The 22368-nt window shown below is 49.0% G+C and overlaps 1 protein-coding gene across 1 annotated transcript; it reads left to right on the top strand.

Annotated features, from left to right (window-relative positions):
- Positions 1 to 7687: 7687 nt before the first annotated feature.
- LOC147124908 (putative G protein-coupled receptor 139) lies at positions 7688 to 14426 on the top strand. The gene is made up of 2 exons (XM_085987887.1): positions 7688 to 8470; positions 14331 to 14426. Exons 1-2 carry the CDS (start codon positions 7688 to 7690, stop codon positions 14424 to 14426), a joined length of 879 nt encoding a protein of 292 aa, XP_085844013.1.
- The last annotated feature ends 7942 nt before the right edge of the window (positions 14427 to 22368 follow it).

Below are 22368 nucleotides of genomic sequence, written 5' to 3'. Positions count from 1 at the left end.
GTAGAGGGAGCCTGTTGTTGGGGCAGAGTAGAGGGAGTCTGTTGTTGGGGCAGAGTAGAGCCAGCCTGTTGTTGGGGCAGAGTAGAGGGAGCCTGTTGTTGGGGCAGAGTAGAGGGAGCCTGTTGTTGGGGCAGAGTAGAGCCAGCCTGTTGTTGGGGCAGAGTAGAGGGAGCCTGTTGTTGGGGCAGAGTAGAGGGAGCCTGTTGTTGGGGCAGAGTAGAGGGAGCCTGTTGTTGGGGCAGAGAAGAGGGAGCCTGTTGTTGGGGCAGAGTACAGGCAGCCTGTTGTTGGTGCAGAGTAGAGGGAACCTGTTGTTGGGGCAGAGTAGAGGGTGCCTGTTGTTGGGGCAGAGTAGAGGGAGCCTGTTGTTGGGGCAGAGTAGAGCCAGCCTGTTGTTGGGGCAGAGTAGAGGGAGCCTGTTCTTGGGGCAGAGTAGAGGGAAACTGTTGTTGGGGCAGAGTAGAGTGAGCCTGTTGTTGGGGCAGAGTAGAGGGAGTCTGTTGTTGGGGCAGAGTAGAGGGAGTCTGTTGTTGGTGCAGAGTAGAGGGAGCCTGTTGTTGGGGCAGAGGAGAGGGAGTCTGTTGTTGGGGCAGAGTAGAGGGAGCCTGTTGTTGGGGCAGAGTAGAGGGAGCCTGTTGTTGGGGCAGAGTAGAGGGAGCCTGTTGTTGGGGCAGAGTAGAGGGAGCCTGTTGTTGGGGCAGTGTAGAGGGTGTCTGTTGTTGGGGCAGAGTAGAGGGAGCCTGTTGTTGGGCAGAGTAGAGCCAGCCTGTTGTTGGGGCAGAGTAGAGGGAGTCTGTTGTTGGGGCAGAGTAGAGGGAGCCTGTTGTTGGGGCAGAGTAGAGGGAGCCTGTTGTTGGGGCAGAGTAGAGGGAGCCTGATGTTAGGGCAGAGTAGAAGGAACCTGTTGTTGGGGCAGAGTAGAGGGAGCCTGATGTTAGGGCAGAGTAGAGGGAGCCTGTTGTTGGGGCAGAGTAGAGGGAGTCTGTTGTTGGGGCAGAGTAGAGGGAGCCTGTTGTTGGGGCAGAGTAGAGGGAGTCTGTTGTTGGGGCAGAGTAGAGGGAGTCTGTTTTTGGGGCAGAGTGGAGGGAGCCTGTTGTTGGGGCAGAGTAGAGGGAGCCTGTTGTTGGGGCAGAGTAGAGGGAGTCTGTTGTTGGGGCAGAGTAGAGGGAGCCTGTTGTTGGGGCAGAGTAGAGGGAGCCTGTTGTTGGGGCAGAGTAGAGGGAGCCTGTTGTTGGGGCAGAGTAGAGGGAGCCTGTTGTTGGGGCAGAGTAGAGGGAGCTTGTTGTTGGGGCAGAGTAGAGGGAGCCTGTTGTTGGGGCAGAGTAGAGGGAGCCTGTTGTTGGTGCAGAGTAGAGGGAGCCTGTTGTTGGGGCAGAGTAGAGGGAGTCTGTTGTTGTGGTATAGAGGGAGTCTGTAGTTGTGGCAGAGTAGAGGGAGCCTGTTGTTGGGGCAGAGTAGAGGGAGTCTGTTGTTGGTGCAGAGTAGAGGGAGCCTGTTGTTGGGGCAGAGTAGAGGGAGTCTGTTGTTGTGGTATCGAGGGAGTCTGTTGTTGTGGCAGATTAGAGGGAGCCTGTTGTTGGGGCAGAGTAGAGGGAGTCTGTTGTTGTGGTATTGAGGGAGTCTGTTGTTGTGGCAGAGTCGAAGGAGCCTGACGTTAGGATAGAGTAGAGAGTGCATTACTCTGCTTCAAGACCGCCTACTTCCACCTGGTGTAACATCACCCCTTCCCGTCACTGCCTCAGCTCATCTGCTGCTGAACCCCTCAACCATGTCTTTGTTGCCTCTAGCCTTGACTATTCCAGGCTCTCCCGACCTGCCCCCCATCTTCTACCCTGCGCAAACTCTGCTGCTCGTATCCTAAGGCGCACTGAGTCCTGTTCACCCGTCACCCCTGTGCTTGCTGACCGCCATTGGCTCCCGGTCCAGCAGCATCTCAATTTTAAAATTCTCATCCTTGTTTACAAAACCCCGCCATAGCCTCACCTCTTCTTATCTCTGTACCCTCCTCCGGTCTTACAACCCTCCGAGATCTCTGTGTTCCTGCAATTCTGGCCTCTTGCGCCTCCCTGATTTTAATCACTCCACCATTGGTGGCTGTGCCTTCAGTTGCCGAGGATCTAAGCTCTGGAATATCTTCCCTAAACCTCTCCGCCTCTCTCTCTTTCTTTCCTCCTTTAATACGCTCCTTAAAACCTCTTTGACCAAGATTTTGGTCATCTGTCCTAATATCTACTTACGTGGCTCAGTGCCAAATTTTGTTTGATAACGCTCCTGTGAAGTGCCTTGGGACATTTAACTGCGTTAAAGGCACTATATAAATATAGGTTGTTGTTGTTGATTGTGCAATACCTGACTTGAGAGTGCTTGATGCTCATACTGGGTTACCTAAAAAGTGAAGCGTTCCATCCTCAACACTAACATCATAATGTGCATGAATAACTAAACAATTCTTATCTAAAGAAAGTGTCCTTAATATGGCTGCAAGCTAGTGCCACAACTAACGATGAAAATTTGAATTACCTTGGAGAATTATGTCTACAAAATCTATTGTAATGTTTAGGCTTGATTTTGGTCTGATATTTTTTGCTTGCTTGCTTTGACACTGCCCCATTTTCTCTTCCATCCCAACTCAATACAGTTGGACGTAGAGTTTCCGCTTTGGGCGCAATCGGGAAATTGCAGCCACAATGCATTTGAAATTGCAATGGTTCGGTTTCGCTTCAAGATTCAGCTAAAATTTATTAGCATAATCACAAACGTGACATCTTCCATGTACCTGCGCAATCGGGCAGCGAAATAAAGCATAATAGTTGTTTTCAATCTTTAGTGAGGAAACCGTAACCCAGACAGCCTGGGATGAGAAAGAGGACTGCTATCGTCGAATAGGGAAGCTGTGGGCGAATTAATGAGAGTTGGATATAGAATCATAGATCATAGAATCATAGAATGGTTACAGCACAGAAGGAGGCCATTCGACCCATCAAGCCCGTGCCGGCTCTCTGCAAGAGCACTTCAGCTAGTTCCATTCCCCCGCCCTTTCCCCGTAGCCCTGCAAATTTTTTTCCTTCAGGTACTTATCCAATTGCCTTTTGAAACCTGTGATTGAGTCTGCCTCCAGCACCCTTTCAACAGTGCATTCCAGATCCTAACCACTTGCTGCGTAAAAAGGTTTTCCCTCATGTCGCCTTTGGTTCTTCTGCCAATCACCTTTAATCTGTATCCTTTGATTCTCGATCCTTCCGCCAATGGGGACAGTTTCTCTCTATCTACTCTGTCTAGACCCCTCATGATTTTGAACAGCTCTATCAAATCTCCTCTCAATCTTCTCTGCTCTAAGGAGAACAACCTCAGCTTCTCCAGTCTATCCACGTAACTGAAGTCTCTCATCCCTGGAATCATTCTTGCAAATATTTTCTGCACCCTCTCTAAGGCCTCCATATCCTTCCTAAAGTGCAGTGCCCAGAATTGGACGCAATACTCCAGTTGAGTCCAAACCAGTATTTTATACAGGTTCATCATAACTTCCTTACTTTTGTACTCTATGCCTCTATTTATAAAGCCCAGGATCTTGTATACTTTTTTTTAACCACTTTCTCAACCTGCCCTGCCACCTTCAACATATACCTCCAGGTCTCTCTGTACATGCACCCCCTTTAGAATTGTACCCTTTAGTTTAAATTGCCTCTCCTCGTTCTTCCTACCAAAATGTATCACTTTGCACTTTTCTGTGTTAATTTTCATCTGCCACATGTCCGCCCATTCCACCAGCCTGTCTATGTCCTCTTTAAGTCTATCACTATCCTCCTCACTGTTTTTGGGGAGAGTGCAGGAAGGTGAGGTTGAGGTAGAAGATCAGCTATGATCTTGTTGAATGGTGGAGCAGGCTCAAAGGGCCAAATAGCCTACTCCAGCTCATATTTCTTATGTTCACTACATTTCCGAGTTTTGTGTCATCTGCAAATTTTTTGAATTTGTGCCCTGTACACCCAAGTCCAAGTCATTAATATATATAAAGAAAAGCAGTGGTCCTAGTACCAACCCCCGGGAACACCACCATATACCTTCCTCCAGTCCGAAAAACAACCGTTCACCACTACTCTCAGTTTCCTGTCACTTAGCCAATTTCGTATCCATGCTGCCATTGTCCCTGTTATTCCAAGGGCTTCAACTTCGCTGGCAAGCCTATTATGTGGCACCTTACCAGCAAAGTTGAAGCCCATGGAATAAAAGGGACAGTGGCAGCATGGATATTAGCCAACAGTAAGGATGGGGTAGAGAGTGGAGCTAGCTGTGGAAACCAAGGTCAGTTGTAGTTGTAACTAATGCTCCCTTTGTAGGTGGTTTTTTACACTCTTTTAACCCAGATCCTGCCGCTGGTCGCCAGGAGGTGTAAACGGTTTTGATCCTAGCCCAATTGCTGGACGGACGGTTCGAATCGCCCCCACCTTACGAAAGTTCTATACCCGGTAATTATTATTCAGAGTGTAAATGAGATAAGTCACGGACAGGAATGCTTCGGTGAAAAATCAAACTTGTATTTATTTGGCCTAACATACACTGGCTAAAACATGCACTACTAAACAAAATCACAATCCCTGTGGAGAATAAAATCCAGATTACAATCAACATACATACAGTACAAAACTGGGGACTATAACAAGCAATAATTCCCTTGTTGCTATGGTGGTCTCTAATTCCACCCCTACCAACGAATTACCCAGTCGCATAAACCCCTTCGCCTGGCTGAACCAAACGAAGCTTCCCCCCTCAGAATAGCCCAAAAACTTCACTTCTGAGAGATTATTCTTACCCCGGTTTCAATCGCTCTGCTCGTTGGCTTCTCTGGTACTTCTTGTCTTGTTGGAGCAGTAGCGAGAGAGAGAGTGAGAGAGAATGGTGGAAAAGAATTTATCTTTATAGATAGTCTGCCTGTCCCTTTTTCCCACCAATCTTAAAAATCCATTTGCTTCTGAGCACTCCGGTGCTTAATCTGTGATGAGTCATCCTCGGACCCATGCGTATTGGGTTAATGGCCTTAAGTCTGGGACATATCTTTTGGTCTTTGTGTTGGGAGAAATTCTAAGCACTCCGGTGCTTAACCAGTGATGGGTCATCGTCGGACCCATGCATATTGGGTTAATGGCCCTAAGTCTGGGACATATCTTTCGGTCTTTGTGTTGGGAAAACTGGCTTCCTTCTGGCTGGGTGAGGCCAGTAGGTTCATTGTTCTGCTTCTCTTCTGAGATGGAGGTGAGAAGTGCTTTGCATATTAGAATGGTTTTTCTAATCAAGTTCAATGGCCCCCTCCTTTTTCCAGGACTGTCGGGCGGACCCATACATACTGGATGAGTTATTTTGTCACAGCCAACTGCCATGCGTTCTTTGGAGTTTTAACAAACCAGTCTTTCATGTATCTGCACAGGGCAATCCCATAACAGGGAAAATACCCTCAGAAAAATCCCATAAAATCCACAAAAAATATTCTTGACTGAATCCATTCTTCAGAGACTTTGCGATCTCTTCACCTTTAAGCTGCACGGTCGCACAGTGCTCCAGGGATCACACGCAGCTGGCTTCTCAATGTATAAACCATGCATGTGCGGTATTTTGAATGGCCCATACAGCCCCTTAAAGGGCCGGTAAAAAAAAAATGACAGGGAAAATTGGTTGTAACTTTACAGCCTTCTGGACTCAACATTGAGTTCAACAATTTCAGATCATAACCCGGCCCCTATCAGATATATATTTTTTATCCACACTTTATGTTTGTGCCTTCTGTTCTTCTCTCACACATGGCAGCTGTCTTTCATTCTGCCAGCACAATTTAGGCTTCATCTAGAGCCATCATTTGTTTCTTAACCTGTCCCATTAATATCTCCTTTTGCCTTGAATATCCCTAATTGTCTCTTAACTTCTCCTGCCTTCTATCCTATCACAGACCTTCCCTTTTGTTCTTTCATCCCCTCCCCCATTTCCCAGCCCCTAAACTTGCTTTAAAATCTGTTCCATTTCCTGCTTTTTTCCAGTTCTGACAAAAGGTCATCGACCTGAAACGTTAACTTTGTTTCTCTCTTCACAGATGCTGCCTGACCTGCTGAATATCTCCAGCATTTTCTGTTTTTATTTCAGATTTTCAGCATCTGCTGTATTTTCTTTTTGTATTGGTTGTAGCCCTGTTGGCCTGTTATGAGAAGGAACAAGAGAGGGCTGATATCTGGCTGTAAGCTGAAACATGGGCCTATCACAGAACCATCAAGGACACCATATCACTTTAGTATTGAGACATCTTCTTTTGTGTTGCTATAACTGCACATATATCAGTCTTGGTGGTCATAAACAGATGATGCCAGAGGGTCATAAGACCAGAACCTGAGTAAGCAGAGTTGCTTTGTATGTAGCATCTTCATGATTGGATTTCGAGGAATTGGGTGTAAGCCGGTGATTGGTTCAGTAAGGCCGCGATTTTATCGGCAATGAGAGGGCGGGTTTGGAGGTGGGTCAAGGGTTAAAATCGGTTTGATTGACGACGGGTTCCAATTCTGCTATCAACCCGCCTCCAATCAATTTTCCCAAGTGTCGGGTCACCGATTTGCACATGGTCCAGATACCTAGCGGCGGGAAGAGGATTAAAGCCACTTACCTGCCTGTTAACAGGTTCTTGATAGTACTTAACAGGCACATTTTCAATTTTGCTGCTTCTCTCTCGGGGTTCCTGACGTCCGGGCACCACGCCAGGTAAGTGTGGCGTGTTGTGAGTCTGCTGTAATGTTTCTGCATTGATGACAGCTGCTGAAGTGGTGTGAAGGATCCAATGGTGCACTGGTGAGTTTCAGAGGTAAGAAAATGTTGGGAAAATCATTTTTAATGCATTTACACTTTTCTGTAGGTAACAAGTTTGAAATCGATGTCTAGTTCCACCTCATTGGGAGAACCTCTCTCACCAGTGACAGCTTGCTTCTGTAACGTCACCTGCAGCTGCCATCTGTTCTAGCCGATGGAGGGAGTCATTGGAGAGCCTGGGTGCAAGAGCCCCCTTGTGCGTGGTCCCTTTAAGAAAACCGGCTGATGACGCATCATCAAATGATGTCATCTGACTGGCTTCCGCTTAATTGGCCGGCAAGCCTGCGGGGCAGGCTTAACAAAGTCAATCAAGGGAAAATCACGTCCGTGGGCCGGATGCAGCTGGGCATGGGACTGGAACCCAGAAACCACCTGACCCGCTCCCAAGCCGCATCCAATGACAAAATCGCGGCCTTAGACTCCATAGGTTTTGAATAATAGTAAGGTTATAAAAAGGGGGTTCTCAAGAGCCACAAAGGGTAGAAGATTTCTGGAAGAATCCAGGGGACACCCAGGAGAGAGAGACAAGAGACAAGAAACACAGGGTGCTGCCTACTCACATTAAACCTTGCTTGTCCTGAATAAAATTAAATTACTGTTTCCAATACGGGACAATTTGTAAACTTTCGGAATCAGGGTCCCTCTGGGATCCCTACACAGGGATCAATATCCAGCCAGTGAGAAAGCTGTAAATCTCCCACAAACTCCCGACAAACTGATGTGTTTGCTGTGACTCTGAATCTGAATCTGATTTCCCCTTTCTTCTACAGCTAATGTGGCAGCCATTGTGATCCTGTCCCGAGGAAAGTGCGGTCTCTCCCGCTGTGTCACTCGCTACCTGCTGGCCATGGCGGTGTCAGATCTACTGGTCACCATCATGGGTGTGATATTGAATCGGATCAATGGGCTTTTTTTCCTGGTCAGTTTCCTGTACATTACTCCACTGTGTCGCCTCAGAGCCATCTTACTGTTCGCAGCCAGAGATAGTTCGGTCTGGTTAACCGTGGCTTTCACCTTTGACCGCTTTGTAGCCATTTGTTGTCCGAAGCTGAAAACAAAATATTGCACTGCAAAATGTGCGGCTGCTGTTATACCAACTGTCAGTGTGCTGTTCTGTTTAAAAAACATCCCCTGGTACTTTGCATACACACCTCGCTACATAATGGATGGTGTACCTTGGTACTGTAACTTAATACCAAACTATTACACTTCACTAGCATGGAAAGTCTTTGACGTAATCGACACGATGTTAAGCTCATTTGTTGCATTCGGTGTGATTTTGCTGCTCAACGCCCTGACCGTAAGATACATTTTAGTGGCCAGTCAAGTCCGCGGAAGACTCCGGGGTCACGGCAGTGGGGAGACTCACCATGACCCAGAGATGGAGAACCGAAGGAAATCCATCATCTTACTCTTCACTGTAACCGGGACTTTCATCTTGTTGTGGACGATGTATCTTATAGTGTTCCTATACATGCAGATTGCAAACGATTATTCTTCCTCAGGTCCCAATGACCCTTTGTACATCGCCCAAGAAGTAGCGTTCTTGCTTCAGCTCCTGAGCTGCTGCACCAACACCTGTATTTACGCAGCCACCCAGAGGAAGTTCAGAGAAGAGTTGAAGAATGGGGTGAAATATCCACTGAAATTAATAGTCAAATTATTTACATCATGAAAATGATTGAGGAACAGCACCTCAACTTTCGATTAGGCACTTTGCAGCCCTCTGGACTCAACATTGAGTTCAACAATTTCAGATCATAACCCCGGCCCCTATCATATATATATATTTTATCCACATTTTTTGATTGGCCTTCTGTTCTTCTCTCCCACATGGCAGCTGTCTTTAATTCTGCCAGCACAATTTACACTTCATTTAGAGCCATCCTTTGTTTCTTAACGTGTCTCATTACCATCCCCTTTTGCCTTGAATATCTCTTAATGTCTCTCAATATCTCTTAATTTCTCCTGCTTTCTATCCTATCACAGACCTTTCCTTTTGTTCTTTCATCCCCTCCCCCATTTCCCAGCCACTACACTTGGTTAAAAATCTGTTCCATTTCCTGCTTTTTTCCAGTTCTGTCAAAAGGTCATTGCCCTGAAACGTTAGCTCTGTTTCTCTCTTCACAGATGCTGCCTGACCTCCTGAGTGTCTCCAGCATTTTCTGTTTTTATTTCAGATTTCCAGCATCTGCAGTATTTTCTTTTTGTATTACTAAATACTTACTTTGTATCAGTCTTCAACAAAACAACAGCAACAACAACGTTTATTTATATAGCGCCTCTAATGTAGTAAAACATCCCACGGCACTTCATGGTGTGTTAAAAACAAAGCTTGACACCGAGCCACATAGGAGAAATGACCAAACGAAGTAGGTTTTAAGGAGCGTCTTAAAGGAGGAAAGAGAGGTAGAGAGGTGAAGAGGTTTATGGAGGGAATTCCGGAGCTTAGGGCTTGGCAGCTGAAGGCACGGCCACCAATGGTTGAGCGATTATAATCAGGAATGCTCAAGAGGTCAGGGTTAGAGGAGCACAGATATCTCAGGGGGTTTTGGGGCTGGAGGAGATTACACAGATGGGAAGGGAGGGGCGAGGCCATGGAGGGATTTGAAAACAAGGATGAGAATTTTAAAATCGAGACATTGCTTAACCAGGAGCCAATGTAGATCAGCGAGCACAGGGGTGATGGGTGAATGTGAGAGAATGCAGAGATTTGGATGATGACAGGTTTAAGTAGGGTAGAATGTGGGAGGCCAGCCAGAAATGGATTGGAATAGTCAAATCTAGAGGTAACAAAGGCATGGATGAGGGTTTCAGAAGCAGATGAGCTGAGGCAAGGGCGGAGATGGGCGATGTTACAGAGGTGGAAATAGGCGGTCTTAGTTGTGGTACGGATATGTAGTTAGAAGCTCATTTCAAGGTCAAATTTTACGCCACGGTTGCGAACAGTCTGGTTCAGCCTCAGACAGATGTTAGGGAGAGGGCTGGAGTTGATGGCTATGGAATGGAGCTTGTGGTGGGGACCGAAGGCAATGGCTTCAGTCTTCCCAATATTTATTTTGGAGGAAATTTCTGCTCATCCAATACTGGATGTCGGATAAGCAGTGTGACAATTTAGAGACAGTGGAGGGGGTCGGGAGAAGTGGTGGTGAGGTAGAGGATAAGGATAAAGTACCAGAGATATGAGGAAAATTAAAAATAGAGAAAGGGGAGGAACTAACTAGATTCAATGTAATTTTTTAAAAAAGGTCATGGAAAAAATAAGGAGACGAATCTCCAGGACCTGGTGGTTTCCACCCCAGGATATTAGAAGAAGTAGGGGAGAAATTGTAGCTGCTCTAGACATGTTCTTCCAAAACTCTTAATTCAAGAATTTTACATCGGATTACACAGGATATACAGCACAGAAACAAGCCATTCGGCCCAACAGTCCATGCCGGCATTTATGCTCCACTCGCGCCTCCTCCCGTCTTTCCTCATCTAAATCTATCAGCGTATCCCTCTATTCCCATCTACCTCATATGCTTATCTAACCACCCCTTAAATGCATTTATACCATTCACTTTTACAACTCCCTGTGGTAGCGAGTTCCACATTCTCACCACTCTCTGGGTAATGAAGTTCCTTCTGAATTCCTCTATTTGATTTCTTGGTGACTATTTTATATTGATGGCCTCTAGTTTTGCTCTTCCCCACAAGTGGAAACACTCTCTCTGTATCTACTCTATCAAAGCCTTTCATGATTTTAAAGACCTCTATTAGGTCATCCCTCAGCCTTCTCTTTTCAAGAGAAAAGAGACCAGCCTGTTCATTCTTTCCTGATAGGTATACCCTCGCATTCCTGGTATCATCCTTGTAAATCTCCTCTGCACCCTCTCCAGTGCCTTTATATCCTTTTTATAATATGGCGACCAGAAATGCACGCAGTACTCTGACTGTGGTCTAACCAAGGTTCAATACAGGTTTAGCATAACTGACCTACTTTTCAATTCTATCCCTCTAGAAACAAACCCTAGTGCTTGCTTTGCTTTTTTTATGGCCTTGTTAACATGTGTCGATACTTTGAGTGATTTGAATATTTGTACTCTGAGATCCCTTTTCTCCTCTACCCCAATTAGATTTTTATTTTCCAAGTACTATGTCACCTCCCTATTTTTCTTACCAAAATGTAATACTTCACATTTATCTGTGTTGAAATTCATTTGCCAATTATATGCCCATTCTGCAAGTTTATTAATGCCTTCTTATAATTTGTTGCAATCCTCCTCAGTATTGACAATCCACCCCCCCACCCCAAATTTGGTGTGGTCCGCAAATTTAGAAATTGTGTTTTTGATTCCAAAGTTTAAATCGTTAATATAAATTGTGACCAACATTGGTCCCAACACTGATCCTTGTGGAACATCATTTCCCACCTTTTGCCACTCTGAATATCTACCATTTACCCTTATTCTCTGCTTTCTGTCTTGAAGCCAGCCGGCTATCCATTCTGCTACTTGTCCCCTGGCTCCGCATTCCCTGACCTTACTCATTAGTCTATTAAGTGGTGACTTATCGAAGGCCTTTTGAAAATCTAGATAAATTACCTCTACTACATTACCCTTGTCTACTCTCTCTCTTACCTCTTCAAAAAATTCAATGAGTTTGGCCACACATGCGTGGTATTTTCAATGGGTCGCACAGCCCCTTAAAGGGGACGTGCATACAAAAAAAATTAAGGGTCACATTGTGTGGCAGATGGAATTTGACATGGGAAAGTGTGAGGTCATCTACTTTGAACCTAAGAAAGATAGATCAGAGTATTTACTAATTGCTGATAAGGTAGGAACAGTGGAGGAGCAAAGAGAGACTTAGGAGTTCATGTACATAAATCACTAAAAGCCCAGGGCAGGTACAAAAAATAATTAAAACAGCTAATGGAATATTGGCTATATCTCAAGGGGGCTGGAAAAGAAAGGGGTAGAAGTTATGTTAGAGTTATATAAAGCTCTGGTTAGACCCCATCTGGTACTGTGTTCAGTTCTGGGCACCACACCTCAAGAATCCTAAAACAGCAATCAAATCATCTCTCAATCTTCTCTGTTCCAGTGAGAACATGATTAATTTACATAATCACTCCTCAAAATCCAATCCCTCCACCCACATAATCATTCTGGTTGCTCTCTTCTGTATCCTTTCAATAGCTGTAGTATCCTTTCTGCACTGATGTGACCAGAACTGTACACTGTATACTAAGTGCAGTCGCACCAATGATTTATAAAATGGCAGGATTACCTCACTATGTCAGCTCAATATTTACCTTTTAACACATCCAAACATCTGATTTGATTTACTCATGGCCTCTGAGCATTGTAGCGATAGCTTCAATTTATTGTTAATCAGGACCTGCTTCATTTTCCATGTACATTATTTTCTTTCCGTTTAATTCATTGGGCTAAAAATTGATTATAGCCATGAAACGGGCAGTGTTAAGGCCAAAGTTAAAACGGTCTAGGTAGCATGCAATATTCAGCACTAAAACTGCTACTCATTGGCTTAATGCTCAACAGGTGGACCAATATCAGGGCCAGTCTAATTCATAGTCATGTGTGGCACTACTTAAAGGGGAGGTGCATTGATGTTACAGCACCTCATTGTCAGGGCAGTTGCAACTGGAGCTACGCCAACATGCACAGGCACAGGCACAGGCACAGGAACCAGCACTGGCACAGGAACCAGCACTGGCACAGGAACCGGCACATCATCGAAACAGGGAGAGAGCCTGGAGGTCCTCTGACAAAACTCTGGAGGCACTCATTGTGGCCATGGAGAGGAGGCGGGCTGTACTCTTCCCCTAAAGTGTCAGGACCCTCGCCATACACCTGATGCATAATGTGGCAGGAGATAGCCGACCATGTAATAGCGGATACTGTGGTGCCAAAGTCCACCATCCTTTGCAGGAAGACGTTTAATGACCTTACACGGGTGGTCAGGGTAAGTGAAGGCTTCAGCAAATGCCACATACCAACATCTGTACCACAAGCCTCACACACTGCTCAATGCACCACACACCCATCACTCAACTAGCAACAATCTCTATCTATCACCAGTCATACCTCACAGTCAGAGCTTCGCTTCACCCTCACAACTTTACCACTGTTGCAACACTCACACCCACATCTCACACCTTGCACACATTGACAGCTATTCAACTGTGGCAGGCACATCACTGTTAGCAGCCAACCTCCTTTCTCCTCTGGTTCACAACAACACATTTCAAGTAAGCATGAGGCTTCGAATTGAATATATGGAACAGACTTTATTGATACACAGTAAAGGTGATCGGCCTTTAACTGTATACAGAGAGTGGATTTAAGGTTGCAAGTTCTATCTTTCGAGCCCTCTGACAAACTGTTGAATACCATGCTCATTTATGCACCATATTTTGAATACGTCAAAGGAAACTGTCAGAGATAAGATTGTATGATGTATCTATTCCCCAAATCCTTTGAAAACAGTCTATTTGTGTAAACAGTTTACAGTTGTTTACCTCAGAACGATTTCCCCGGCACGAGAATTCCTGATGTAACAGTTACGAACATCTTCGCAGTAAAAGCTTTACCAACTGCTCTCTGTAGCTAATGGATTCCTCCTACCCATATTTATTACCCTAAAACTAAACCACTCATTACTAACATTTATTCCCTTACACAAGCACTTACATCTCAGAAAACAAGCAATGCATTCCTTTTGCGACACTTCAAAGTCACCCTGTTTATATCGGAAAGCCTGTCAATGCATTCCGTTTGTTTTAAGATACAAAGAAGTTTGACTGTTAAACTTTTAACCTTCACGACATCCAACAATCACCCAAAAACATTGCACCGCACTGACTCACACACTTCACCCAAGCACATTGCACCGCACTCACTCACACACTTCACCCAAACACATTGCACCGCACTCACTCACACACTTCACCCAAACACATTGCACCACACTCACTCACACACTTCACCCAAACACATTGCGCCACACTCACTCACACACTTCACCCAAACACATTGCACCGCACTGACTCACACACTTCACCCAAACACATTGCACCACACTCACTCACACACTTCACCCAAACACATTGCACTGCACTCACTCACACACTTCACCCAAACACATTGCACCGCACTCACTCACACACTTCACCCAAACACATTGCACCGCACTCACTCACACACTTCACCCAAACACATTGCACCGCACTCACTCACACACTTCACCCAAACACATTGCACTGCACTCACTCACACACTTCACCCAAACACATTGCACCGCACTCACTCACACACTTCACCCAAACACATTGCACTGCACTCACTCACACACTTCACCCAGACACATTGCACTGCACTCACTCACACACTTCACCCAAACACATTGCACCGCACTCACTCACACACTTCACCCAAACACATTGCACCGTACTCACTCACAGACTTCTCTTTCTCTTGCAGGCTAAGCTGGCACATAATCGGAGGGAGCAGCAGCAGACAGACGGGGGACAGGCGGACACCCAGAACTTCAGGCAGCTCGAGGAGCGAGTTCGTTAGCTAATTGGGCGGCATGTGGTAGAGGCCATGTCAACCGTCGAGGTTGAACACCTTGGGGACAACAACAGTATGGTCATTCCTAATTATTCTTCTCACGTCCCACTTCCCCCTCATCCGACAATCTCTTCTCACTTTCAAGCTATTCATCTTGCTTCCCCGCGTCCCCTCCCCTCACCACAACCCGACTCTTGAGCCTTTCTGCTTTCAGATAATCAACAAGCACCCGAGCAGCCTGTCCCCGAGGTCATGGAAGAGAGCGAGAGGGGAGACGAGGAGGAAGAAGACACTGCATCACTGCCTCAGTCACTCACAGACCCCAGCTCAGAAACTGGCACTACACATACGTTAGAGTCTAGTGTAGAAGCGGGATCTGCACAGGGTGATGCACCAGGAACGGGGGGGGGCGCTGCAGCAAGGCGTGGGAAAGGGTAGCTTGGGGGCCAGCTCCCCAGATGGCGAGTTCGCTCACGAGTTCTGCTGCACAGGACTCAGATGAGGACCTCGATGGGGCGGCCTTCAGAGGAAGGGTGATGGTCATGCACATCGAATTGCTAGGTGCAATGGCAAGGCCGCCAGAGAGCCTCTTGGCAATGTCAAAGAGCATGGCGGCGTCAGCCTCTAACATTGCACGGGTCTCTGCGCAGAGCTTGGAGCCCAGGATTTCCAGCCTGGAATTGATGGCACACTCCCAAAGAGACCGTGTCAATCCAGACATGATGGTGCACATTGCAGCACAGGCAAAAGTGATCCAATGTGTTAGTGCTGCAGCAGAAGCTCAGACTTCCCTCATGCAGTCTTTCCTTGGTGCCATTGAAATTCAGACTGCTCTCACGAAGTTTCAGCATGATGCCACCCAGGCTCAGACTGCTGTCATGCAGTTGCAGCTGTAAGCCACCCAAGTTCTGACTGTTGCCCTCATGGGGTCAACCGGGGCTTGCAGGGTGCTGCAACAGGATGCTAGGAATACTGAAGCGCTGCCCCAGGTAAGTGGCAGTGGGTCAGTGGAGCAGGACCCTTCTTTCCTCTCTCAAGCTGACAGCATTCCTGTTCCCACCACTGCCACTCTGCCATTGCCCTTGATGCTGCCTGTCAGCCAGCCCAGACTGCTGCTGAGGCAGTGCAATCTATAGCCGGGCCTTCTGGGGCCAGAGCTGCTCAAGGTCATCCTGCAAGGCCATCTGAAGTCTCCAGCACAGAAACTCAGCAGCCCTCCACCAGCCATAATGCAGCCACTGGGGGAGCACTTCGTAGGAGCACTAGAGTACGAAACAGCACACAAACGACAGGCACTAAGGGATTGCACAAGGGTGATTAGTCAATATTTTTCCTGTAAATATATGTTAACTGATTTGTGATAAACTTATTAATTTTGTTCGGCATCTTTTCTGGCGTCTCTCATTTCAACTTTGTGCCCAGGAGTACGCTGTGATATTCCGTAATACAGGGATGGTATGATTGGGATGTGGTGAGTAATGGGGAGTTTCATTAATTGGTATCAGAGTCTGATAAGCCGCTCAGAGAGCGTGTCCGGAAGGGGGATTGGCTGCCTACCTCCTGCCTGTTTCCTCCCTCCCTCCTCCTCTTGCTCCTTCTCGTCTCCCTTGTCCTCCTCCTGAGGTGGTCTCGGAATCTCTGGTGGCAAGGGCTGTGCCCTCATGATGGCCAAGTTGTGAAGCACACAGCAGACCACCACAAAGTGGGACACCCACTCTGCTGAGTAGTGGAAGGCTCCTCCTGAGCGGTCAAGGCAGTGGAACCATTGCTTCAGCAGCTCGATGGTCTGCGTGATGTTATTCCTTGTGGAAGCATTATATGAGTGCTGGGCACGACTGTTGGGGTTGCGGAGAGGAGTCATGAGCCAGGTGGACAGAGGGTAGTCCTTGTTTATGAGCAGCCACCCTTGAGTTTGCTGTTGTGGCTGGAAGTTTACTGGCACACCGGTCTGACGCAGTGTGAAGGCATCATGGCTGTTGCCAGGATAGCGGGCATTGAAATTGAGGAATCACTGGGCATGGTTACACAACATCTGCACATTAAGTGAGTAGTAGCCTTTGTTGTTACAGAAGAGCTCAGGATTGTTATGGGGCGCCCGCAAACCAATGTGTGTGCATTCAATGACACCCTGCACCATGGGGAAGTCCATTATCCTGGCAAAGCCAGATGAGCGCTTGTCTTGCTTCTCTCTGCTCAGAGAGAAGACAACATATTCCCTTCTCCTGGTGTAGAGAGCCTCAGTGACGTCCCAGATGCAGCAATGGACAGTGACCTTGACTGCCACTGGGAGCACCATGTTTGCCCTGTTCTCAGGCTGCAGGCCTGGTTGCAGGTGGTGGCAGAGTTCTGTGACCAACTCCTTGGTGAAGCGTGGCCTGCTCCTCGCTTAAGTGGAGGTAGGAGAAGTGCTCTCTGAAGGCATTAGGTGGGTAAGGCTTCCTGTTGAGAGCCCTCCTCCTCCTCCCTCTGGGCACATCTTTTCATCTTCTTCACTGCCTCCGCTCCCTCTCTCCAAGAACGTGGAGTGCGATGTCGACTGTCAGTAGAGCCCCCATGACTGTGAGCAAGTGTTGTGAGTAGAAGCCTTTAAATTATAATGAAGGCATCTGCATTTTCTACAACACTCCCTGTTACCTTGATACCTTACAAGCAGTTGATAAAGCTGGTGGAGATGCAGAAAGTGGCACAGAGCCAATTAAACTGTATAAAACTGTCAGGTGCAAGTGATTGCCGATGATCCCTTTAAATAGCACTGCTGGAGCCTCCTTCCTGCTTCTCAACGCTTGCTCTGCTTGTCGTTGTTAAGGCATGCCGGTAAGTGCAGTGACGAAATCCAATGTCGCAGATCAGGCATCAATTGAGCGTTGTGCAGTCACTGACATCAGGATCTGCTTAATTTCAATCCATTTCAGTGATTGCTTCTATCAGCAGCAGTGCTGGTCATCTCAAAATGGCAAACACCACGGGACCCGCTGCCACCTGACGGAAGAGCGGTGACCACCATTTTTTTGCCCGATTATGGCGGTAATGGGTGGCGTTAAGCACCCGAATTTCTAGACCATAGTCCCTTCCTGGATTTTTTTGTCCCCATGTTAAACACTTTGGTCTAGAAATTCAGTATAGCCACTTTTGGGGCGCTAAAGTCGGGCGGCCGCTAAAGCTTGCGCCCGGCGCAAAGTCGCGCCCCCTTTGCCGATATTCAGTCACATCGCCCCAAGAGGTTGCTGCTGCGCTAAAACAGGCGATGCACGACTATCTTTAGGCGCTAAGCCGGCGATGCTGAGCGATACCCCCGAGGCCGGGCACAGCGCCGGTGCGGCGAGTTCTTGATTGACGGCAGACACTCTGGCGCCGGTCAGCTCTTAAAGGGGGAGGATGGATTTGTTTGCCTGCCACGCCCTGCACACTGCAGACCTCAACCTAGGCCTGACCACTTCAGCTTCACCTGCACAACGCCCAGGGCTATGGAGAAGGCCAGGGAGAGAGCGCAGCGCTTCAGCGACGGTGACCTGAGGCTGCTGGTTGGTGGAGTGGAGCGCAGGCGCCATGTTCTGTTCCCAGAAGGTGGCAAGAGGCCGCTGCCCAGCGCCTACCGGAAAGCCTGGAGGGATGTCTCCAACAGGGTGTCTTCCAACAGCGTGGTTGCCAGGACTCCTGTGCAATGCCGGAAGAAGTTCAACGACCTCACTCGGGTTGTTAGGGTGAGTACCCTTTCCAGTGTCCTCCTCATCCTTGCATGTGCACCTCACTTTATGGGCAAAGGGACCTGAAAGCCCTAATGGCCAGCCCTCATCCAGCAGCTATGGGACTGGCATGAAAATCACTTGCACATTCAGCACTTTACACACTGTACAAGCTCTTCGACCATGGGAGGCAGTGCAGACAAGATCAGGGCTACACACTGTACAAGCTATTCGACCATGGGAGGCAGTGCAGACAAGATCAGGGCTTCACACTGTACTTAGAGGCCGTCCTTTCTCTTGCAGGCCAAGGTGGCGCACAACCGGCGCAACCGAACTGAGACCGGGGGAGGCCGTCCTGACCTCAAAGAGCTCTCCGACCTCGACCAGCGTATGGAGCGCATTATGGCAGGCCGGCTGATTGGCCGCGTCACCAGTGGAGATGCTGACCCTGTTCTGGGCACCAATGGTAAGGGCATCACCTTTTGGACCTCTCTCGTTCCACTTGCGCATGAGATCAGCATCCTTTGCCACTGTCCGACCAATGCGGTGAATGGCAGCACTCATGCCTCCCTCGCTGCTGCCCTGTCCTCACTCTAAAGCTACTCTTGTGCCTTCCTGCTTTCAGATGGTGAATCGCCAGGTGAGGAGGCGGGCCCTCAAGCTGCCACTGTCAGCGCTTCGGAATACGAGGAGGAGCAAGAGGAAGCCGGCACATCAGTGCCACCCTCAGCTGCGCCAGCCCATGGTGATGTAGGGGACACGTCTTCCCTGGAGGGGAGCCGGGGGAAAGGGTCGGAGGAGAGTGAAGCTCCAGGGCCCAGTGGCCTGCAGCAACGCGGGAGGGGTGGGGAAGCTCGGCGGACTTCTCCCCAGAGGGTGAGTGCGGCCTCCAGTCCTGCGATGGTGAGCGCAGAGGAGGTGCGCCTCCTAGAGGAAATGGCCGTCCAGGCTGAGCGCAGGCACACTGAGCTCATGGCTGCAGTGGCAAGGATGCCTGACTCCATAGAGTCTCTGTCAAGGAGTGTGCAGCAATTCGGAGCAGCACAGGCCAGGAGTCTGCAACAATTCAGTGCAGCACAGGCCAGGAGTCTGGAACAATTCAGTGCAGCACAGGCCAGGAGTCTGCAGGACTTCGCGGCAGCACAGTCGGCTTCTAGCCAAGTGCTCAGTCGTGCCGTCCATTCACTGGCTGGTGTCATGCGGACACAGACCAGGGCCACACGGGCACTAACTGCTGCCACCCTCGCTGGACCAGCCAGGCATCGCCAGGGCACTCGCGCGCAGCAGCAGCCCAGCAGTCTGTTCTTCAGCTGTTTGCTGCGCATGCTGCAGTGCTGGCCCGTGCGAGTGCCAATGTCTCAGGCGACCAGCGAGCACCTGCGATCTGCCAGGTTGCCACCATTCCTGCAGCCGACACTGCCACTCCGCCATTGCAGCTGCCATGAGCCGCTGGACAGACTGCCGCCGCCCAGCCAGAGTTGGAGCAGTCAGCAGCCGGCCACTCCAAGGCCAGAGCTGGTGCAGGCCGGCCCCCAAGGGCATCTGCCGTCTCGCCATCTGCCCCTCAGCAGCCTTCCTCCAGCCTTGCTGCAGCCACTGGGCTCCCATTGAGGAGGAGCTGCAGGGCGGGCAGGGGCCAGGCAAGGATGCGCAAGGCATCGCCCTCGCAGGGCAAAAAGTAGAGGTATGCATAAATGCCTGGTGCTTGTTGTAAGGCCGAGACTGGTGCAGTTGTGTTTGTGTAAGGCCGAGACTGGTGTCTTTCTTTCTTTTTGTAATGCCGAGACTGGTAGTTTTGTGTTTTTGGAGGGGGCTTCTCCACATGAGGATGTAATGTGGGAAGGGCAGAGGTTTGCAATAAATTATTGTTGTTAAATTGCAGTGTGCATGGTTTTTTTGTTAAGTCCTGGTTGCCCTGCTCGGCTGAGGCCTTGTGGAGCGGCTACATTCATCTGCTGACATTGGCACAAGCCATTCCCTGAGAGGGGGCCTAGAACCGACGTTCAATAAGCCGGCGACGGGCGGCCCTTGCACTTTCTGCCTCCCTCCTGTGCTGGTCCTCCTCCTCCTCCTCCTCCTGAGGTGGTCCTCCAATCTCTGGTGGCAGTGCCTGAGTCCTGCGGATAGCCAGGTTGTGCAGCATGCAGCAAACGACCACGAAATGGGAGACTCGCTCCGGCGAATACTGTACGGCTCCACCGGAGCGATCCAGACAGCGGAACCGTTGCTTCAGGACGCCGATTGTTTGTTCGATGATGTTCCTGGTCGCTTGATGGCTCTCGTTGTATCCCTCTTCAGCAGGGGTGCTGGGCGCACGGAGCGGGGTCATCAGCCAGGTACACAAAGGATAGCCTTTGTCCCCGATAAGCCATCCTCGTGGGTGAGGCTGTGCCTGGAACATGTCTGCCACAGAAGTCTGTCGCAGGATGAAGGCATCGTGGCTGCTGCCTGGAAAGCGGGCATTGACAGCTAGGATGAGCTGCCTGTGGGCACACACCAGCTGGACGTTGAGCGAATGGTAGCCCTTCCGGTTGCGGTAATCCTCGGCATTCTCCAGAGGTGCCCGCAAAGCCACATGCGTGCAGTCAATGGCGCCCTGCACCATGGGGAAGCCCGCGAATGCTGCAAAGCCCATTGCACGCTGTTGCTGCTTGGCAAGGGCCATGGAGAAGGAGATGAACTGACGTCTCCTATTGAAAAGGGCATTGGTCACCTGGCGGATGCAGCAATGCACAGCGAACTGGGAGATGTTGGCAATGCCCCCAGTAGCGGATTGGAAGGAGCCGGTGGCATAGAAGTTGAGAGCCACCGTCACCTTCACTTCCACCGACAGAGACGTCCTGCTCCTCAGCTGTGGCTGCAGATCACCGCCAAGCAGCTGGCAGATCTCTGTGACCACGTCCCTTCTGAATCGCAGCCTCCGAACACACTGCTCGTCAGACATGTTGAGATAGGAGAACTGCTGGCGGTATACCCTGGGTGGGTAAGGCCTCCTTTCCCGATGCCTGTTGCCCCCTCTCCGTCTAGCCAGGGCTGCCACTCTCTCACGGCGTCTGTGAGCCCTTTGGATGTAATTGAGAAAGCCAGCGTTGACACCCATTGCAGCCCTCATAATATGCTGGCAAACAATGAGATGTCAATGAAGGCAAAGACTAGTGGAAAGCTGTGGCCTGAAGCCAGAAGTACCTGTCCGAGTGTTGGGCCAAAGCAGAAAACTATCTACCTTGGTCTCTCTCCAAAGATCCGTTTCTCAAGAAGGAGTGCTGCGAAATGGCAGCCTTTTATAATGCAGGAGCAGTGCCCTTTAATTTGCGCCCCCCGCGCCCCGCATCGGCTGAGCACCGTTCCACTCTAACAGTCGCTAGGGGCGCCAGGTGCACAATGGGGCGTCGCCACTGAAGTTCCGGTTGGGGGCGCACAAAGGGCGTTGCACAAGGAAATGATGTCATGATCTGCGCGCGCAGCTGAGCGCGCGCAAAGACTGCGCCGCCGCTAAATCTCTAGTGAAGTTGGGGCGAGGCGCAGATCGCGCTGCGCCCGGGCGCTAGCCGCCTAGCGCCCGACATCTACTCCTCCTAAGGCGCTAACGGCTGGCGCAACCAACTGAATTTCTAGGCCTTTACATTTCTCTATGACCGGAAAGCCCTGCAGCGGTTAGTCAAAACTGCCCAACGCATTACCGGCACCCGGCTACCGACCATAGAGCACATATACCAGAAACGCTGTCTACGGAGGTCACGGTCCATCATCAAAGACCCTACCCACCCCAGCCACAGTCTGTTCGCCCTCCTGCCATCTGGGAGACGCTACAGATGCATTCGCACCCGCATGACCAGATTTAGGAACAGCTTCTTTCCCAGGGCTGTCATCCTACTGAACTCCACAAATAAACCCTAAAGCCTGCACATCTGCCAATGCACTTTATTATGGTTATATTTATGTTAATATACTACAAGCCAAATGTATGTTGAATGTTTAAATGTCTTAATCCAAATGTACACTCTCGGGAGCCGCAAGCCTACATTTCGTTGTACTGCACTTGTGCACTACAATGACAATAAAAGTTGAATTGATTTGATTTGATTATTGAATTTCATCAGGAATTTGTCTGCCTAAATCCCAATTAGTATCATCGGCAAATTTAGCCATTGTGCTTGTGACTCCTAGCTGCTGATCATTTATGAAGATATTAAACAAAAGAGGTCCCAAAACAGACCCTGGTATGACCTCACTGGTAACTTTTTCCCAGGCTGATGACAATCCCT

Source organism: Somniosus microcephalus, chromosome 1, assembly GCF_052327205.1.
Source record: "Somniosus microcephalus isolate GS21.2 chromosome 1, FLI_Smic_1.0, whole genome shotgun sequence".
NCBI lineage: Eukaryota > Metazoa > Chordata > Chondrichthyes > Squaliformes > Somniosidae > Somniosus > Somniosus microcephalus.
The sequence above is the reverse complement of the archived record's forward strand: the minus strand, read 5'-3'. Positions and strand labels throughout refer to the sequence as shown.